This window comes from Marmota marmota, unplaced genomic scaffold (genome assembly GCF_001458135.2).
Source record: "Marmota marmota marmota unplaced genomic scaffold, marMar, whole genome shotgun sequence".
NCBI lineage: Eukaryota > Metazoa > Chordata > Mammalia > Rodentia > Sciuridae > Marmota > Marmota marmota.
Genome location: NW_026000057.1, coordinates 6172623 through 6190379, shown reverse-complemented (window position 1 = coordinate 6190379; position 17757 = coordinate 6172623). Strand labels below are relative to the sequence as shown.

At 38.3% G+C, this 17757-nt stretch overlaps 1 protein-coding gene across 3 annotated transcripts in view; it reads left to right on the top strand.

Moving 5' to 3' along the window:
* Nucleotides 1-17757, top strand: part of Nr3c2 (nuclear receptor subfamily 3 group C member 2) — a 325701-nt gene that overhangs the window by 216473 nt on the left and 91471 nt on the right. For all 3 annotated transcript variants that reach the window (XM_048813488.1, XM_048813490.1, XM_048813489.1), the window contains exon 4: nt 15223-15339. In XM_048813488.1, coding sequence (XP_048669445.1) covers nt 15223-15339 — 117 coding nt within the window. The remainder of the gene's footprint in view (nt 1-15222; nt 15340-17757) is intronic.

Sequence of the window (17757 nt, the reverse complement as noted above, 5' to 3'; positions counted from 1 at the left end):
CTTTGAAATCCAGAGTTTAGAGGTACTTTCTGATGAGGTGAAAAGGGAGGTATTTAGCAGGATGCAAGTTTGGCATCCTGTGTATGATGACTTTGGAATCAGAGGGACACCTCAATTCATGACTTGCTTTTCCCTCGTCAGAGCAGGCGATCTTTGTAAGGTAGCCTAAACACATCTTTCACAGATTGCTTCTGCACCATTTATTCCCTCTAGGTTTAAGTGTCTAAAGGACATTTCTAATATGTATGGACTGATGTGGACCAATAGATTAGCTGCTGGGATAGAAGTCTGAGCATGAATCCCAGCTAAGCTAGTCACGTGATTTAGCCTCTGAGTGGGTCTTAATTGGTCATTTTATCCCCATTTTGCCAATCTCATCAGGTTCCTCTCTTAGGATTTTTCAAATAAGGATTCAGTTGTATGATTGGTAAAGCACCTGTCACATAATAGGAATTCAACAAATGTTAGTTCCCTGCACACTGCCCTGAATAACTTATTAGTTTATCTAGATAACAGATGTTTTTGCATAGTGAAGTACAACTATGTTAAATTCCTAGTACTAAACGTGTGTAACACGTAAGTCACACTCCCCCGAAAAAAAGGTTTCTTGTTCCATGCTGCTAATTTACTTGTCTTATTGCATATCATAAGAAATGTTTCTCCGTGTTCGAATCTTATAGCACTGGGATTTTTATAAGTATTTCCTTTGATTATCTTTTACTAAAATATGCTTAAAATTTAAGTCATGACTATGAGCAGATACACACATGTACGTGTGGGTATGGATATATAATGTATAGATATGTATAGATACATAATTTTTTTAGTAATGACCAACAAATACGTTTCACTCCAAGAAAAAAAATGTTTATCTAGGAATTTCGTGCTTACCTCTCCTGGAAAAAACTTCTGAAACACCGTTGGGGGGGGGGGGATAAATAAGTCCAATCTGATTTCTAAATTAAAATCTTAGTATCCTAAAAACATCACTTGAAAAGATGGGTGTTTGAAGGTGGCAAAGGCAAGCTATACTCCAGTTGATTCTTTTCGCCTGCTGGCATTTGAAAGCATGTTAATCCAGGCTCACTCATAAACCTCAGCAGCAGGAGATCATTGTTCATTGGTTTATTATGGGCAGACTGGACTGGTTTTAACTGAGCAGAGGAAGTTAATTATCAAATGTTTTAGTTGGCGCTAACAATGAATAACCAGTTCTCCTTGGACACCCTGGTACTCACTGTGCAACACTATAAGATAGGGGTGGGGGATGGGAACTCGCCCATCAGAATCTGCAATGCGGGAATTTGCCAGACTGCCCTGATCTGTTTCCCAGGTTGTTTGAACCAGTTCAAGAGCAGTTAAACAAGGTTATGTAAGTGACATGTGATGTAGCCCAAAATAGTGACTGCAAACACAGGCTGCTGTTGCTGGGCAGTTGTCAACTGCTTTAAAAAAAAGAAAAGAAAAAAGAAAGAAAGAATGAAAGAAAAGAAAAAAGAAAGAAAATCCTCCAGCTGGCCGACAAATGGACCTTTAAACATGAAAATGAGATTTAAGCAAAAAGTTAATCTTAAGAGGGATTTTGGAGTTGGTGAAATTGCCTTTAAGATGTTGAAAATGACTTAAAAATGAAATTTACATTGCATATGAGGTCTGGTTATCGCAGAGTATCTAGCAGTAGTTAAGTGAAGAGCTATTCTGAACAAGTTTGGTTATCTTGCTACAGCACTTAGTTCTCATGTTTTAATGAACAGCACCATCAACCAAACCCTCAGACTTGCTGACTTTGGGCACATAACAAATTAGTAAGCAATATATCATTCATCTAGTCATAAATATTAAACTATTTTATAAATTACTGTCCCTTTTAATTAAATTTTCTTATAGCTTCAAGGTGTGAAAAAGAAAATTCTATTTCATTTAGCAAGGTTAGCATAAAATAATGTTGTACAAAAAGAAAATCCAGTGGCGGAATTTTGGATAAGATTGATTTTTGAAAGGAAAACCAAGCAGCAACAAATGGACTTTAAAATATGTCTCGGTTGCCAGGTTGGTACCCCACCATTTGGATTTCCAGTGGCCATTTTCTTTGGGGTCCCTGCCTTTTAATGTGGACATCTGGGGAATTAAGAATCAAGATAAGTATGAAGTGGGCTGAGTAGGAACCTTAGGACCCTTGCTGCAGGATTCCTGCTCAGGAACTCAGTGTTGTATGTGCCTCTGCTGTTGAGATCTGCATCTTAGAGACTCTGGTATTGTTCTGTCTCCTAATCCTTAAGGGACCTATTAACTAGTGCTGTATTTCTCCACCCGGATTCTGAACAGATTGAAAAAACAAAGGAGTGGCTGGAGGAAGATAAAATATCAGCCTTTTTTGGGTAAATAAGTCAAAGGCTGGGACTTGGTGGTAAGAGCGAAAAAGACCTACAGCCTGAGTCCCAAGCATAGGCCCTGGCACAGCTGGATCAGGTTGGGCCAGCTGAGGCTGAGGGTTCCCCAGAGGTTGAGCATCTCCCTGCTCCCTGAGGGAGTTCTCCCCCAAGGAGAAGACAGTGCTGGGGTAAGCAAAGCAAGCAGAGAGGGGAGAGAGAGGCCTGAGGTGTGGCACCTTAAAGCTTCCTTCCCTGGAAGGAAACATCAAGACTAGGGCACAAATTTTCCCATCCTTGGACTCAGTGTGAGATCCCAGCACTGTTTCCTTGGGGAGCTCAGCAAGAATCAGGCCAACAGCAGGGACCGGTGATGGGGTTCAGTGTATCCTTACTGTCTGCAACTAGGCTCCCATGTGTAAAGGGCAATGTGTTTAAAAGTAAATAAATAAACAAACAAAATCATAGAATTTGGAGCATTCAGTTCAGTCTGTAATCCCTTTAATCCCTGGCCTGGTTAAATGGCTGTTCATAAGATCGAGTTCAAATACCTCCTCTGTGAACTCTTCCTTAAGATTCTTGAGAGTGTTTGTAGGTGTTCACCAAGGTTTTAAAGCCCCCAGAACCTGATGCTTTTCATATTTAATTTTCCCGAGGACTTAAGTGACTTCCTTGATAGAAGCACACTACACTGATTGTCAGCCATGCTTATGAAGAGGAGAGAGTTTTTCCAGATGCAGGGAGAGGAGCATTGATGGAGTTGAGAGAGGTGTTTGTATTCAGTCAGGACCAACCTATGTCTGCACATGTCAGTAGAGATACAGATACACCAAGGACCAGGGATCTGAGTTTCTTCAACTAAGGCCACAAATGTAGTAATAGTAACAACAAAACACCAAACTAAAAGCACCAATAAAAGTAATCCAAAAGTATTGGATCGTATGCCTCTGATCCAAACTGCAGTTACTTCTTCTGAAATGGTCATAAGTTTGGGTAAGCATGTCTTTGAGCCATGCCCTATCTTTCTCCCCACCACATGCATCAGTGGCTCATTGCAATGTTGAACATGATGCTAAGGTCCTAGAAGGCCTTTAAACAGAAAGATGACACAATCAGATATGTGGTTCAGAAGATCTCTGCTTAGACTGTAAGACTGATGGATAAACCTCTGTGGAGGCCAGGTCTCCAGTAGAGTGCCTCCTGAGCCACAGCCAGGTACCCACAAAAGCCAGCACCAGGAACATTCCTTGAGTTCATTTCAACCAGAGGAGCTTTTTTTTGTTTGTTTTGGTTTTTGTTTGTTTGTCTTTTAATGAAGACTATGTAAGAGTTAATTTTAAAAAAAGTTTAAGACTTAGAAGGAATAACATAGTAAAGGCCCATAGATTGTTTACATTGTAATAATAATGATAATATGGTAATATACAGGAATGCATGATGGTAATATTGAATCCTTACTGTATGCCACCAGCTCTTTCAATTGCTTTGTGTAATTAGTCCTTTCGATAATTCATAAGGGTACATTTATAATTCCCATATAACAAAATCAGGAAACTGAGGCACAGCAGGGTAAGTAACTAGTCTGAAGTCGTGCAAATAAAGCAAGGCTTCAACCTCCACAGTTCAGATTTTTACCTAAAAGAACCTGAAATGAAGAGAGAAAGTGCTGGATGACATAATAGGATTCAAGAAAAACTCAGGAGAGAGAATCATTGGGATGTTGTGACCAAATGAACATAGAGGATTGGAGGATTGGGGGTATAAATCAAAGGTGGTCCTGAGGTTTCCCAAATAACTGACTGCAGATTTAAAATTGGGAATATAGGGGGGCTGAAAGGGGGTAAGGTTATTGAATTTGGATTGTGAACATAGGGAACTGGAGAGTTTCAAGATATTCAGTTCAAGACATTTAATGAATAGGTGAACATATAGGTCTGAAACCCTTAGGAGTGTATTAGTCAGCTTTCCATTCCTGTGACAAAATGCTTGAGATAAATCAAATTAAAGAGGGAAACGTTTATTTTGTCTCATGGTTACAGAGGTTTCAGTTCATGGCCACTTGACCCTGTTGCTTTGGGCCTGTGGAAGTACAGTGCATCATGGTGGGAGCCCACGTCAAAGTTCTGTTCAGGGTGATGTCCAGGAAGCAAAGAGAAAGAGAGGGAGGTTCCAGTGTCCCAGTATCCCCTTCAAGGACCTCCCGCTATGCCCCACCTCTTAAAGGTTCCACTTCCTCCCAATAGCACCACAGACTGGGGACCAAGCCTTTATTACACGGGCCTTTGGGGGACACTCCGGATCAGAACACCGAGGAAAGGGCTTCATATGTGAAGCTTTAGAAGCCTCTGCACACCCTCCAGGTACCACATCGTGTAGGTAACTGCTCACTCCTCGGTACTCCTGCATATTTAACTGGGGTTCCACCTCTCCCTGGGCCAGTCCTTTGGGATGGATGCTCTACACCTGTCCTCTCTGTTATTCAAATTTAAAACACTCTTTAAGGCCTACCTCAGATGTTTCCTTTCTGTGTAAAGGCTTCCTCACCCCCAACTCAGATGAATCACTTCCCTCTTTAAAGTCACACCACATCAGTACCACATGGTTTATTTTAATTGTCTCAATTTCTCCAATCTCACCCTACCCCTTAGAATATAAGGTCTTGGAGGTAATGGATTACATTTGCCTCCTATGCCCTGCTTAAAAATCTTTGTGTGGACTGGGGGTATAGCTCAGTGGTTGAGCACCAACCTAGCATGCATCAAGTCCTGCTGTGTACAATCCCCAAAACTGCAAAAAAAAAAAATTAATAACTTTGTTGAATGGAGTAAAATCATTGTCTGGAAACATACTTTAAATCCCAGAACCTCTTTTTCTTCTTCTCCACAACCTTGGTCCTCAACCTGCTTGTCTGTGAATATCTGTTACTGTACCTTCTCATGTGCTGGGATTCCCTCAAAGAAATTAGTCTCCTGAACATGTTTACCTTCTAACTTTTCAGGTTTAATTTTAATAATACTGAAAAATGGGATCTCAAGATCAACAATACAAGGAACGTATCACTTTTCAGAATCTTATACCACACTTCTAGTCTTGGACCTTAGTCTCGATTTCTTAGCTGAGCCACAGACAGATTGGAGAGTGTCAAATTTTTGTCCCGTGTTTACTCGAGGGATCTATCTCAACACTCTCACTTCGTTGCCAGCTTTCAGAGAAAGTTAAGTCTTAAAGATGAGATCCAAAGTGAATAGTATTTGCCTTGTCTCAATGGGCCTTTTTGGTCTCGAGGTCTTCCTCACTCAGTGCCATGTTCTGCTCCTACAGGAAGTTCTGGCTCACTTACATTCAATTAAGAGTTGACCATATTTTTTCTTTGAATTTTCTTACCCGATTTATTTTAATAGAAGATGGGTGAGGACGTCACTACCACCATTTTGTATTTTTGAGTTCTTACATCAAGCCAGGCTTTGTGATTCTTGTTCTATGTTTGAATTCATTTGATTCCATGTGACATCTGACAAAGTAGACATGAGTTTTATAGGCTGGGAAACCAAGACTCAGAAACATTAGCACCCTGGCTGAGAGCGAGAGCTCCCAGGGACAGAGCTGGGGATCAGAGCCCACGTGGTTCTGGTTACAAAGCTGAGGCCCCCTTCCCACTGCCTTCTGCCCCTGCCTCTGATTTCCACTTCTGTGTCCCTGTGTTATCTGTGCTTGAAGGCCCACATGTCACCCCATCTGCATTTTTTCATTTGGGGCCTGCTCATGTCGCACAGAAAGTTGGTTCTTGATTTCAAAGTAATCAAAAACAATTTAAAGATGAGTTTTGTTGCCTTCCGGAACTTTTTAAAATAACGTAGTTCACTTTCAAACACTTAATAATTGTTCTGTAATTAAGAGCAGTATCAGAGTTTACAGCAATAGAACAAAAAAAAAATCAGTTATCTTAGATTTATCTTTTAGTTTTGCACTCAACACTGTTTTGGTCTTTGAGTCTCTAGGGCGTTTTCCTTAAGTACCTACAAGTGCTTGGGTTTCCTATAAGTCTGTGACTTGGTATTGCCCATGTACTATTGACCTAAGTGTCTTGGTACTCCATTTGTATTTATTCGGGCTCTAGGAGCTTCCTGTTTTCTAGAATGACTTCTTTCCAAAACCCTGCCACAGCCTCAGATGGAAATACAAGAAGCTATGCACACAGGTGGATGAGTGGTTCAAGTTCCCCGAACCATAGAAGACCTTTGCATTCTTAAAACAAGATGCTTTTAAATCCAGATGACAGTAACAGCTACAGTGTCAGCACCTCACCAGCTTCAGTAGGGAACGATGTGGACTGTAGTGGGGGAAGGATTTAGGACCCAAGACACCAAAAAGGCGCAGAATCTCAGCTTGAGAAGGGTTAAGCTGTTCCTGCTTTTCATAGAACCGTCGCCTACTTCCTTGCAGATCCTCAGAGCTCTTTTTATTAATGTGATATGTGTGAAGAGGGATTCCAGAGGTTAGAATGCTGGAGATGGGGCAACGTGATTTGAACATGCGGATCTTTAGTAAGCCAGTTACTTAGAAGCCGGTAGGCCTCTGGTGAACATGCATTACTGGGAGTTCGTGGGGCTCATGACCTACTGTATATATATGTAAATTATGCATGTTGTAGTGTATCTTAATTGATTGGTGCAGGACTCATGCATTCATTCATTCTCTGAGCAGTCATTCAGGATCAATTGTGTCCCGGGCAGTATGCTGTTTGTGCCATCTCTACTTTATAGAGTAATCCTCAGTAGTGCTTATCTTCTTGGAATACCACAGTGCCTTGGATAGGTTCTCAGCAGACTGTATAGGAAAGTTTATTATGGGAATATTTTGGAAAGGTCAAATCACATCCAATTTATTCCAGGCTATTTTTTTCTCTAAATATTGTAGAAAGGTATATACATATTTTTTCCTTTGGAGTATCTAATATAGTGCCTGCTACCAGTGAGCTAAAACTTTCTTTGTATTAGTATGAGGAGAAATAATTACAATCTATTTGAAAATTGTGGGCCATTTGCATTTCCCCTGTAAGCTTTTAATTCATTTTCCAATTTTTATAGAGATTCTTCAGTGTGTATGTGTATTAGTGTATCAGTATGTATATAACCAATTGTAGGTTTTTAAGTGTGGGGAGGTGGTCCCTGGATTATAGTTATCGTTAAATATTCCACTGTTGGTGGTGGTGGTTGTTTTTTTCCAGAAGCATTTTAGAGACTGGTAGCTTCTTCATGTTTCAAAAATGTCAGCTAATAATGCAAATAGCCCTCAACTTCATCTGTTAAAATTAATATGTCAGAATACTCCAACAATAATGTAAGAGGCTTCTGCTTTTGAGGGGAACTCTTAATAGGGAGACTGAATTTCATGCTCCTCATTCCACATCGCTCTGGTAGGATTCAGTGAGGTTCCCCAAGTATTTGCTGGTCTTTGTTGCTCCTTCCTGAGGTAAGATTCCCATTCCTGGCCCCCTTGTGGTTGGGTGGGATCATTGCACTGGATCTCAGTGATGATTGAACTGTTCTTGGCTGGAGCCTTAGATTTCCTAAGTCATATTCAACAGACACTCACCAGGACGCTGACGGTGTTCACTGTGGTGGCTGCTCCATCATCCTGGGGCCTGGAATGAGAAGCTATGGAGCAGAATTCCCAGCTTGTCTGCAGTTGCCTGATTTGTTCGTCTTTACAAAGAACCAACTATTCTGATTTTCATCCATTGCTTGTCTTTTACTTTATCATTTGTTTTTACTCTTTATTATTTCATGAATTGCTTACTTTGGGTTTATTTTCTTTCTCTCCTTCACTCACCCTACTCCTCAGTGTAGAATCTTAGATCATTAATTTTGAATTTTCTTTTCTAATATAAACATGTAAGGTTAAAAATTATTCTCTAAGTACTATTTGAACTGTATCTCACAGATTTAATGTGTTGAATTGTCATCATCATTTCATTTGAAATAGTCATTTCTGTTGTGATTTTTTTCTTTGACCCATGGATTATTTAGAGACCTATTCCTTAATTTTCCAATATGAGAGGCTCATTTAGGTACCGTTTGTTACCTAAATTCAGATTTCTAACTGAATTCCCTTGTGATCAAAAAATATTATGTGTTTCAGTCCTTTTAAAATTTGAGATTGCTTCACAGTTCAAGGTACGTTGTGTCTCAGAGATCCATATGCACTTGGAAAAAAATGTATATTATGCAATTATGTGACCTAAATGCTGATAAGGTCCAATTGTTTGATAATATTGTTCAGATCTACTGTTTCTTTTCTGATTTTTTTTTTAATATTGCTATTATTCTTTGATTGCTGAGAGAGAAGTTTTAAATTTTCCAGTTTTGATTTTGGGTTTATCTTTCTGCTGTCATTTCTGTCAATTTTTCACCTGGTGTCTTTGGATGCCTACATGTTTGGGATTGTTATATCTCAATCTGATCAGTATAAAATGACATTCTTTTCTTTGGCATTATTTTTAAAGTCTTCCTTCTCTAATTTTTTAATATAATCACATCAGCTCTCATGTTTGCATTGTGTGTATATTTTCATCCTTTAACTTGTAACCCATCTGTGCTTTTTTACTTATAATGTATCTTAACGTATCCTTGGGTCTTGCTTTTTAAATCTAATCTACCATCTTTGACTTTTAAGGGTTTAGACCATTTATATTTAATGGAATTATTGCTATACTTGGGCTTTTATCTTTTACTTGGCTATTTGTTTCCATTTTGTTCTTTCTGTTATTTGTTCATCTAGTTTTTCTTTTATGTCTTCTTGGGGTTGGATATTTTTCAGTATTTCATTTTATACATCTGTTTTCTCTTGAGCTACATTTTCTGTTACCGTCTTTCTAGGGGTTGCTTCATGGCAGTGTTTTCCAAACATTAATATGCATTAGATTTGTGGTTATATAAAACAGAATGTTCTGAGTTAATAGGTTTGGAGAGGGGACTGTGAATTTACATTTCTCATAAGTTCTTAGGAGATTCTGATACAACTGGTTCCAGAAGCATAGGTTGAAAAATTGCTCTAGAGATCACAGAATATACTCTTCACTTTTCATGTTCTACCCTCAGTTAGTTCATACCATTTCAGATTTAATGTAACAAACTTGCAGCAGTAGAATTTCATTATATATATGAAATATGCCCCATAATGAGTATTTGTTGTCTTTGTATGGAACAGTTATTTGACTTTTTAAGGAATTTAAAAAAGAAGATTTCTAAAAATCTTCCCATATAGTTACCATCTTAAATTCTCACTTTTATTTTCTGTTAATCAGAATTTTATTCAGTATCATTTTACTTAAGCATGAAGAACTTCTGTCATTTCTTGTAACGTAGTCTGCTAATAACAAATTGTCTTAACTCTGATTTATCAAAAAATTGATAAATAAGAAAGGTAAAATAAATAAAATAAGAAGGTAAAATAAAAACTTTACTTTCATTTTGAGAAATATCTTGAGTAGTTGTAGAATTCTGGGTTGTCAGTATATAAAGATATTTGCATTTGTTCCTTCTGGCCTCATTGTTTTGATAAAAAATTGCTTATTACTGTTACTTTTGTTTCTCTTTGTACAAGGTTATTCTCCTTCTACCTCAGGCTGTTTTTAAGACAGTCTCTTTATACTTATATCTAAGAAATTTAGCTATTTTTTACCTCTGTAATTTATTTATATTTGTCTTTTGACAATTTTAAAAATTAAAGTAGTAATGCTGACCTATTCTCTCTCTTTTCTCCTCCTGGAATTCTAATGGCACATATATTAAATTGCTAATGTTGTCCCAAAGACCACTGATGCCTCAGTCATTTGTTTTTCACATTTTTCCTCTTTGTGTTTCAGTTTGGCTGATTTCCATTTCCATTTATTTAACTTCATTGATCCATTCATGTTAAGTGTTTGATATGTTAATTCTAACCAATGCACATTTTATTCTAGATACTGTGCTTTTCCATTTGTCTATGTATGTTTATATTATTTTCTACAGTTCACAAATCACTAACTCACTCATTTCTTTACCTCCTTTAGTCATCGTTTCTTATATATTTTAACACTAATTTTAGAATCCTTATCTGATAATTTCAATCCAGGTTACATGGGAATCTGTTTCTATTAATGTTCTTTGATTAATTTTACTATTGACCTGGGTTCACATTTTTCTGTTTGTGTGTGTGTTTATGTGTGTGTGTGTGTGTGTATTTTTAAAATTTTTATTTATTTATTTATTTTTGGTACCAGCAGTTGAACCCAGGGGCACTTAACTACAGAGCCACATTCAAGCCTCCCCACTTTTTTTCATTTTTAGACAAGAGTCTCACTAAGTTACGTAGGCCTTGGAACTTGAACTTGTGATCGTCCTGCCTCAGCCTCCTAAGCCGCTAGGATCACAAGCTTGTGCCTCTACACCCCACTGTTTTTGTATATTTCTGAGAATTATTGAAGTTTGGACATTCTAGAGACTCTGAATTATATTTCTCTGAGGGATATTGAGTTTTGATCTAGTAGTCAATTAAATCCTGAATTCAGTTAAATCCCGAGCTTTATGTTTGTTTTTTTTGTTTGTTTGTTTTAATAAGTCTGTTTTGCCTTACTCATGGGATACAGCATTTCCTCCAAGGGCATGAACCTTCTAGAATTTCAATGGAAAATCTGAAGTATTTATTGAATCTTCTTAATCTACTGGTATTTAAACTGCCCATCCGTGGGGCACAACCCCTTAAGTATCTGCTTATCTTTCTTAACCTTAAGTTGTTATTTTCCCCCTGAACCCTTTGGGATCTTGTGATCATTTCTGAAGTCTTCCAGCAGTTTCAGGGCAGTTAATGTGTACATTTTATTTCCCCCATTTCTCTCTGTTGTGGCAGTCCCAAAGTCTGTTCTCTACCTTCTTAGGCCAATTAGACGAGGCCTTTTGCTTGGCTTCCTGCCACTGGACACTGACTGCAGGAAGAACCAGACACTCAGGGAGCTGCTGTTCCAGCAGGCACCCTGTCCAGAGTGATTATCTTTTCAGGATTTGGTTTTCCTCCAGCTTCTGTCTGCTCTTGGTCCCTCCCGGAAGCCCTCAAGCCTTTCACCCCACTCCTTTGCTAGACAGTTTATGACTATCTGTGGGAGGTTTATCTGACATTTCTAGAATTCCGCTCACACTGGACGTAACTTCAATGTGAAATAAATCTTTCTGCCTGACCACGGAGATTTTTATTTAAGCCAAGATTGTTCCCGAGTCTGCATACTCGGACAAACCGCCCCTAGCTTGTATGGAGCCCATCTCTGAGAACTGTGGTGTGGACGTTTTGTAATATCCCTGCCTTCCATCCTGCCTGCCTGCTACATAACCTTAAGCTTAATATTTCTAAAACACGACTCTGGAATCCCCAGTGACACCCCATTGCCTGCTGACGGAAATCTCAGTTCCTTCACTTGTCACTCAAGGCCACCACTGTCTAGTGCCCGGCATTCTGGTTGTCTGTCCCAGTTAGTATTTTAGTAGAAAACCATTTACCCCACAGAGCCTTAGATGGAACTTACTCTGGATTAGCCGTCGTAACACCAGGAGAGTGCAGTGTTTAAAGAGGATGTGATAGAAATTCGTCTAGATGCTGTCTCACTTTTGTTACCTGTTGTTATTTTAATGTGCATTAAGGAGCAGGACACAACACTATACCTTTGTGTCAATACTACTTAAATAATTAATATTTATACAACTAAAAATATAAATGGCAGAATTGTCTGAAGTTTATTTTGACATATCTGCGATGGTTTTCTTTCAATCCTATGCTGTATGAAGATGAAATATTTGGAAGGAGGTTGACCTGCAGTTGTTACAGTGACATGGAGTTTTAAGGGGTATTCATAAAAACAATGCTTACAGAACAAGCCCAGTTTCTAGAAGTCTCTGCTTTTGAATACCTGGAGAAGAACCTTCTAGAGTGTACGTTCTTCCAGTGTGTCTATTCCTCACACATTCTTGCACATCTACACTGTGAAGGACTTCTATTTATTGCCAGTTCACAGCATTAGGAAGGCTCTTTCCTTGCATCAGACCAACCCACTATGCGGTTGTTTTGTGGCCTTCCACACCCAAGAGGCTCCCCTTAGATACTTGGTGAATTGAAATAAATTAAAATTACATTTAGCTGTTTCTTTGGCCTGCAAAGTTTATTCAGTTCATCGTGAGCTATGGATGAAGTCTGGGGCTTGGCATTCAGTCTTATACTATGCAAAAAGCGTGTGAAATGCTGGGTGCCGGTGGAAATTCCATGTTCTTGGCCCAGAGAATGTTCCTTTGGTTATTTTCCCCAAAGAGCACTCTCAGCCTCCTATTAGACTGCTAGTCAATTATATTGCAATCTATTCTTTAGAAAACTCGCTGGCATTAAGGTAGAGCAATATTATCAGACTTTGAATTCTGCTTTAGCTCTATCATTTGGGGAAGTCACTATCAGTTTCAGTGTGGGTTTCTTCTTGTGAATGATAGCCGGAATCACAGAGGGCCCATCTGTGTTATAGATTCGTTCTACAGCCTAATAAGTAAGATAACACTCTAGTAGGACTTCAGATCTTTATTTTAAAAGTATGAGCCTCTGCTCTAAGATATCATGCATCATGAAATATTTTGTTAATCGGTTACTGTCTTCATATGGATATGGATTGCCTTTGTGAAATTATCTACACCTACTTAGATTCATTAAGAATCATCCGTTTTTTAAAAATACATTAGGTTATTGTAATGGTGGGGTTTAGTTTCTTCACTTTGATAGATTTTCCATCCTATTACTGTTGTTTTATGGTTATTATCATTACAAAGATTCACACTAATGTCATGTGCTCTAGATGAAATTCATCTTAATTACATTGAGCAGTACACATTATTTTTAGTGGATATTTACTGGAACTAGAAATTCTCAACCGTGGGTACCGGGATGAAGAGAAGGCTCTACCTTGTTGGCTGTTACAGTAACCAGTGAGATTCTGTCTCTGGTCTGCCCATTTTCGGTGACCTGTGACTCGGTCCTCAGACTTCTTTGCTATGTCCTCTGCACTTCACTCACTGTCCAGTCTCACCCCTTCTCAAGACTTGAGAATGACCATAGGCTACTGCGTTTCCAGCCCAGACCTCTTCCTAACTCCAGACCTGTGCTCCTCGCAGCTGAGGCCTCCATGTGGATGCCCAGCAGGCATCCCAGACTGGTCCTGTCCCACCTGGGGTCTTTTCCCATTAACCACAACCCCCCCCCCGTTTTCCCCATTTGAATATATGGAAGTTTCATTTTTCTAGTTGTTCAGCCCCAAAATCTCACTGCCTCCTTCACAACAGTTTTCCTCTGGTCTGTCAGCACACACACACACACACACACACACACACACAATGGAGTATTACTCAGCCATAAAGAACTATGAAATTGTGGCAGTGGCTGATAAGTGGAGGGAACTGGAGACTATAATGATAAGTGAAATAAACCAGAGCCAGAAAGTCAAAGGTCAGATATTTTCTCTGATATGCAAAAGCTAGTCCAAAATACGGAAGGAAAAAAAGAAAAGAGGTGGGGGAGGGACCGGAGGAATTCCACCAAAATGGAAGGAAGATCAGTGAAGCAGAGAAAGGGGATTGAGGTGGGAGGGACAGGATCAGTGAAGAACAGTGGAGTGAATCTGACCTAACTCTCCTTTTCCTATGTGCATACACGAGTACACCACAGTGAATGTCACACCATTGTGTATATCCACAAGGCAATAATTTAAAAAAAACTATAAGTGAATAGCAGAAAGATCAGTAAAAGGAAAGGAACAGGGGGAGGGAGGGAGAGGGGAAGTATTAGGGACTGAATCAGAGAAAATTATATTCCATGCCTTTATAATTATATGGAAATGAATCCTAATGTTATGTATAATTACAACTATTTTTTTTTTTTTTTTGGTACCAGGGATTGAACCCAGGGGCACTTAACCACTGAGTCATATGCCCAGCCCTTTTTTCATGTTTTATAAGAAACAGGATCTCACTGAGTTGCTTAGGGCCTTGCTGAGTTGCTTAGGGCCTCGCTAAGTTGCTGAGGCTGACTTTGAACTTGAGATACTCCTGCCTCAGCTTCCCGAGCTGCTGGGATTACAGGAGTGCACCACCACACCTGGCTACTGTCTACCCTTTTGTAGACATTTTCTCTTATTAATTTGTCTATTGTCTGTCTCCCCCAAGTTGATGGAAGTTAACCACAGCAGAGGCCTTTGTCTATCTTGTTCATTGTTGAATCTCCAGGACTTCCAGTAAAGTAAATATTTTGAAAAAATTAATGAATCATAGAGCTAGTTACAGTTTCATATTTTGCCAGAAGATGCTACCCTTCAAACCTATGCTGCACCTATATCTGATTCATATTCCGTTTCCAGCTGGGTTACAGAATGAAAGAGTTAAATATTTCCATGGTGTAATTTAAAAGTCTTCCCAGTGAGATCGCGTGTGTCAGTGGTGGTCAAGCATCTTAGCTTAAAGAGCTCTGGTAGGGCCAGGGCTTTGGGATCAGTGTGGGTGTGATGTCTGAGGGAAATTGCGCATTGCCTGACTCCATCAGTAAAATTCAGCCAGTGGGGGAAGGCTGCTCTTGCACAAAGCCTTCCTGGAAGTACATGTAGTATCATCACGTGTGTACCAAAATCTCGGTGGCATTAAGCTGACCATGTTATCCATAAATCATATTTGCCTTCTACTGTTTTCATGAAGAGATTTCAAGGTAGGAAAAGGGAAATTTCACATTCTGATGCCACACATCAGTATTTTATACTAGTCATAGTTTTTATTCTGACCATTGTTTTCTATTATTAAATCAGGGCAACACAACTATTTATGTGCTGGAAGGAATGACTGCATCATTGACAAGATTCGACGAAAGAACTGTCCTGCCTGCAGGCTTCAGAAATGTCTTCAAGCTGGGATGAACCTAGGAGGTAAGTCTTGTGGTTTTAGTTTTATAAAAGTTGTTAACATGTAATATAACACCACTAGGATCTGGGTACTCCCAAAGTTGAAGATGGAACTAACATGGAGCGAAGGTTTTCTAAAAATCTAATAAGTTCTATGTTCATGCCAAAACATTTTAGGACGGAATTAAAAGGAGACACATTGTGAAGCATAATCCTATCGAATTTTTTGAGCATGAAATTATTTCAAGAAGTAGGTGTTTAACAAACACAAAAACATAAAAAAGGAATGACTTCTTTAGTAAAACACCACAGCCAATAGTTTTATTGCCATGTCTATTTAGAGATAAGACCTATACATGATAACATTAAACAGATAGTAACACATTCCTAACTCCAAGGGTGACCTATAAGAAGGAAAAACTTTAAAATGTTATAGAAGCTCACCAAATCAGGGGGAGAGGGTAAAAGACTAAAACCAAAAGCAAAAGAGTACAATGTTCATAGATAGGAAGAATCAACATTGTAAAGATATGTTTGCCCTAAACTAATTTAATAATTAATTTCCTAAGCAAAACACCAATTGAGGATTTTAAATTCCTAAAGAACAACCAGGAAAATTCTGGAAAAGATAAACAATGCAGGGAATAGCCTTACCAGACAGGGAAATATATTACATAGCTATAGTAATTAAAATGGTCTTTGATGTATGTTTAAGATTAACAGAAAGAAATAGATCCAGATAATATGGGAATTTTTGTATGTAAGAAAGCCAGCATTTAAAATCAGTGAGGCAAGAATAGATTAATCAATAAAAAGTATTGTGACAACTATATAATCATCTGAAATGAGAATGTTTAATCCAAACTCTTATTATACACAAAAATAAATTCTTGCACTTTAAGATAAACTTTGAAAAAACAACCATAGAAGTATTTAAAAAATGTATTTTTAATGCTAAATATAAAAAACCTTTTCAAGTATAAAATAAAACTAGAAGATATAAAAGCAAAAACCTGAAAAACAGTACTATTTACAAATCTAATATTGCTGCAGTGATAAACAATAAGAAACTGGAGAAAAATACTTACAACTTATAGGCAAAGATTTAATGTCTCCTGGGGCTGGGGTTGTGGCTCAGTAGTAGAGTGCTTAAAGCACTGGGTTTGATCTCAGCATCACATAAAAATAAATAAAATAAAGATATTGTGTCCATCTACAACTAAAAAATTATTTTTAAAAAAAGAGTTAATATAGAATTCCTATGGTTCCATAAAAACCCAACTCATTAGAAAAATAGGTAAATGTTATGAACAGAACATTCACAGATGAAAGATGTACATCTCGTCCTTGAAACACATGAAAAGATCCTAAATCTAATCATACTAAGAGAAATTTAAAATGTCATGAGTTTTTTTTTGTTTTTACCAACTGGCAAAGGAAAAACACTTTTATGACATTATTTTATGAGAATATAGAAATAAAGTCAAGCCCAGTGGTGATCTCATGCATTTTAGGTAGGAGTATAAATTGGTATAATCCCAATGGAGAGCAATTTAGCTATTTCAATAAAATGTTAAAAGGCACATACCCTTTGACTCAACAGTTCCACTTTTGGGAATTCATCCAAGTATATTCTTGCAATGTAAGAAACATTATGTGTGTAAAATATACATTGTAGCAATGTTGATGATAAGAAGTACATTAAATATTCATCTATGCAGGACTGATTAAGTAAATTTCATAATACTCCTAACATTAATAAAAATAAAAGGAAATCTATATATACTTATATGGACTAAGCCAAACTATTGTTTAGCAATTAAAAATCAGGTTGCAAAATAGTCATTTCATATGCTACAAGCCACACGTCTATTTTAGAAAAAACATATTGTATATAACATTTCTAGAATCCTATGCAAGAAACTAGTAATGGTACTTGTCTGGTAACTAATAATTTCCACTTGTCTCCATGGAAAGGACTTGGGTAGCTGGAAGGCAAAGATGGGAAGGAGAACTGATTATCACTGTATATCCTTCTGTGTCTCCAAATGTTGTGTTGGATTCCTGTGTTGCATACACACATTAACTTGGAAAGAAATAAAGTAACTCAAAAAATGAATAAAGTGAGACTTTATTCTTCTTTGCTTTGAGAAGTGAATCAGATGGGTGGATGGCTATGGGTAGGGATTGAATGTGACTGCCCATGGAGCAGGGCAACTCTGTGAGGTCAAGAGGAAGTGACCTTGGCCAGGGAAGGCAGCTGGTGTGAGAGCATGTCTCAAGTGTCTTTCCATCTCAGAGAAAGATCCACAATGATTAAGAGGGCATGTTCTGGAACCAGACTGTGTAGATGTGGACCCTCGTTCTGCCATTCACTTACCTGTAACCTCAGGCAGGTTACGCCTTGCCAGTGCCTTGGTTCCCTGATCATCAACCTGCATG